This window comes from Polyodon spathula, unplaced genomic scaffold (genome assembly GCF_017654505.1).
Source record: "Polyodon spathula isolate WHYD16114869_AA unplaced genomic scaffold, ASM1765450v1 scaffolds_1684, whole genome shotgun sequence".
Classification (NCBI taxonomy): Eukaryota; Metazoa; Chordata; class Actinopteri; order Acipenseriformes; family Polyodontidae; genus Polyodon; species Polyodon spathula.
The window spans coordinates 1-3,547 of record NW_024473160.1 but is presented as its reverse complement, the minus strand read 5'-3'; the positions used below and the strand labels follow the sequence as shown (position 1 = coordinate 3,547).

The window sequence follows — 3,547 nt, the reverse complement described above, 5'->3', positions numbered from 1 at the left end:
GAAAGGCAAGCAAGAAACCAGGGAGCTTTTCCTTTTACCTGTAGTAGAAACTTCCATTTCGCACTCCAGCATTAGCAGTTTGATTTTCGTTTTACTAAAAAGCCATGCCAACTCAGCCCCCTCAATTTAATGATGACGTAGATGAAATATATTCCTTTAAAGAGCCTGCGGCGCAGTGCACACACTGAGAGAGGCAGCCGTGGCTCAAGTCTGCTCACTTACGTGCACTTTGGGAGTAGGTGGTAGCCCGTGACACCCAGCACCCTGAAAGAAAAAGCACAAGACCCTCAGAACAGCGTTTAAAACAGATAAAAGCAACTTGCTTTTAAAATAATCTACACCAGTCCATCATAGGACCTGGCTTTCCTATTCTGCTCTTTATATTGTTCGCTGTCTCTTACAGCTGCACCACCTGGTCACTTTATGACCTTTCCCTCATATCGGGTTGAGTCTCTGTTTGCCCTGATCACAGCCTTGACGTGGTGTTGAACGCACAAGCTGCTGGAAGGTGTCTCGAGGGATCTGATCACAGTCTTGACGTGGCGTCGACTGCACAAGCTGCTGGAAGGTGTCTCGAGGGATCTGATCACAGCCTTGACGTGGCATTGACTGCACAAGGTGCTGGAAGGTGTCTCGAGGGATCTGATCACAGTCTTGACGTGGTCTGACTGCACAAGCTGCTGGAAGGTGTCTTGAGGGATCTGATCACAGCCTTGACGTGGTGTTGACTGCACAAGGTGCTGGAAGGTGTCTCGAGGGATCTGATCACAGCCTTGACGTGGTGTTGACTGCACAAGGTGCTGGAAGGTGTCTCGAGGGATCTGATCACAGTGGCGTCGACTGCACAAGCTGCTGGAAGGTGTCTTGAGGGATCTGATCACAGCCTTGACGTGACGTTGGCGTCGACTGCACAAGCTGCTGGAAGGTGTCTCGAGGCATCCGTCCAGTCATAAGAATTTGAATCGGTGCAGAGATGTAGGGAGAGGATCATCTGTTCAAGTTCATCTCAGACAACTGGTTTGAGATACAAGAATTGTGGTGCCCATGGAAGAAGTCTCTGCCCTGCTCCTCAAACCATTCTTAATTCTGGCATGGTGGATGAGTGCATTATGCTTAACATAACATCTTTAAACATCTTTATCTTTATATAGCGCCTTTCATAGTGGACCACCATCACAAAGCGCTTTACAAGAGGTAGGCTGTGAACTGTGCATTAAAGCAGAGTCACTTACAATAGGACACAAAGTAAACTATTTGTTCAGCCTTCTAGAGTAATCAAGGGAAATAATGTAATAAAGTAGGGAAATAACTGGTAGACAGATAGGTCCTAAAGAGACCAAGCAATGTAAAAACCCATTAACGAAAGGAGAAAAGCACTCTTCTAATAGTTATTTCAGACTTCATTCACGCACCCTTTGCATATTTCTTTGTTCAAGTCATTTCTAAATTCTGTTACACGATCAAATACCAACACGGTCCTTTTGTAAGTTTTAAAGCAGTGTCTGTTCCAGTATTGGAGAGCTGGTGCCGATCCACTGTGAGGAAAGGGGCTTGCCGCTGTGCTGTCTGTGTAAGTACCAGGGTCCTTACCGAGTTGTCTGTTTTCCTCCTTAGTGTGGCCCATTCTGGAGAGAGCGGGGCGTCTGCAGACTGTTCACTGCCCTGCTGTCCTGCACTGTCCGGCATGGAGTTCATATTGAGCTCTGAGGACAGACAGAGAGAGAGAGAGACAGAGAGAGAGAGAGAGAGCTTTTTGACACATTTGTGAATGACCTTGTTTGTTTCTGCCTGCAACCCAAAGCATGCTTATTAGCTGGCTGTTCTGTAGCATCATTAGCTCAATATTTATAATTTATTAACATCCATTCAAAAGCTACCTGTATGATAGAAAAGTTGATGACCCATGGCATGCAGCTATAGCATAAGTTTCGCATCACCTAGAATTTTAGGTTTGAGATGTTAAATTTATTTAACATCATATAATCAAGAAACTACAAAATAATCTTGCAAAGGTCTAAGGCAGCCATAATAGTAGCACAGTATTTCATGCTAGATTTTTTTTTTGTCAGTTTTCCATTCAGTATATGGAAAACTACAAAGCGGTATGCAATTCAATATGCTACTGTAACATTATGCAGCAGATTTATTCAGCAGATTTCATTCGATTTGAGTTCATTCTGCAGGGTGACCCTTTGAGCCACAGCTGTCTATTAACAGCACAGGTTAGTGCTGAACAAGACACGACAATGGTCGCCTCCTCTTTCAATTTATAAGGGGTTTTATTTACCATCCCACGGGTGCACCCGCATCTGATGACCTGTGGATGAAGCATAACAGACGTGAGTGCTATGCATTACAATATTAAGAAGCTTACCCCCTACATCCTGGCAGTTGGCGTTGGCTCTGCTCAGCTGGTCACTGCTGGCAATGTCCTGGAGGGATGGCTGGGTGGACACTGGCGAGGGATTGACCGTCGCTGACCGCTTGAAGGTGCTGGACCCTGCCTGAGAGTCGGACAGAAGGGCAGATTCTTATTGTCCAGAACCTCTTCCCACTGGAAGTGATTCGAGATCAGCTGCTGGCTTACCTCTGTTGAAGGAGCCCTCTTGATTGTTAGACTTGTTAGACTGGAAAAAAAAACAAAAGCAGCGATCTGATGTTACAATTACCGTCCTAAACTCTTCAGCTTCCCTTCCATTGCGATGTGCCAATAACACGAGGAAAGAAAGAAAGGTGTTTACCTTTCCATCAAAGCCTCTTCCACACATTCCAAAAGACTCCTAGCAGAAAAAAAGCAAAGTCACTTTATGAAGACGCTGTGCGAAGTGAAGGAGGGCTAACCAAGGCTTCAAGAACATAAGAAAGTTTCCAAACAAGAGGAGGCCATTCGGCCCACCTTGCTCGTTTGGTCGTCAGTAGCTTATTCATCCCAGAATCTCATCAAGCAGCTTCTTGAAGGATCCCAGGGTGTCAGCTTCAACAGCATTACTGGAGTGTTGGTTCCAGACCCTCATAATTCTCTGTGTAAAAAAGTGCCTCCTATTTTCTGTTCTGAATGCCCCTTTGTCTAATCTCCACTTGTGACCCCTGGTCCTTGTTTCTTTTTTCAGGTCGACCCCTGGGTCGACACTGTCAATACCTTTTAGGATTTTGAATGCCTGAATCAGATCGCCCCGTAGTCTTCTTTGTTCAAGACTGAATAGATTCAATTCTTTTAGCCTGTCTGCAAATGACATGCCTTTTAAACCCAGAATAATTCTGGTCGCTCTTCTTTGCACTCTTTCTAGAGCAGCAATATCCTTTTTGTAGTGAGGTGACCAGATCCGAACACAATATTCTAGACGAGGTCTTACTAATGCATTGGAAAGTTTTAACATTACTCCCCTTGATTTTCAACACTTTTCACAATATATCCCAGCAAAAATACGACACAATATAAGTTTCTGTGGCTTCCTGGAAACGAATTACTTCCTGTGGTGTAGGTCAGATTAACTGCAATCAGATCATGTGATGGGTCGCCAGCATGGCTTCATTAAACGATGGTCAG

General features: G+C 44.9%; 1 protein-coding gene across 1 annotated transcript; it reads right to left on the bottom strand.

The window, feature by feature from the left end:
- Nucleotides 1–11: 11 nt before the first annotated feature.
- LOC121310032 (mitogen-activated protein kinase kinase kinase kinase 2-like) lies at nt 12–2,800 on the bottom strand. The gene is made up of 5 exons (XM_041243238.1): nt 2,742–2,800; nt 2,588–2,627; nt 2,375–2,504; nt 1,591–1,703; nt 12–264 (listed from the first exon to the last, which is right to left on the bottom strand). Exons 1-5 carry the CDS (start codon nt 2,747–2,749, stop codon nt 205–207), a joined length of 351 nt encoding a protein of 116 aa, XP_041099172.1. The 5' UTR covers nt 2,750–2,800; the 3' UTR covers nt 12–204.
- Nucleotides 2,801–3,547: the final 747 nt, after the last annotated feature.

What these genes read in the sequence shown, in the direction of transcription:
- LOC121310032 (XM_041243238.1), bottom strand. An exon ending in AGAGGGCTCCTTCAACAGAG is followed by an intron (nt 2,505 to 2,587) that starts GTAAGCCAGCAG and finishes TCCGACTCTCAG; the next exon opens with GCAGGGTCCAGCACCTTCAA. An exon ending in CAACTGCCAGGATGTAGGGG is followed by an intron (nt 1,704 to 2,374) that starts GTAAGCTTCTTA and finishes GTCTGTCCTCAG; the next exon opens with AGCTCAATATGAACTCCATG.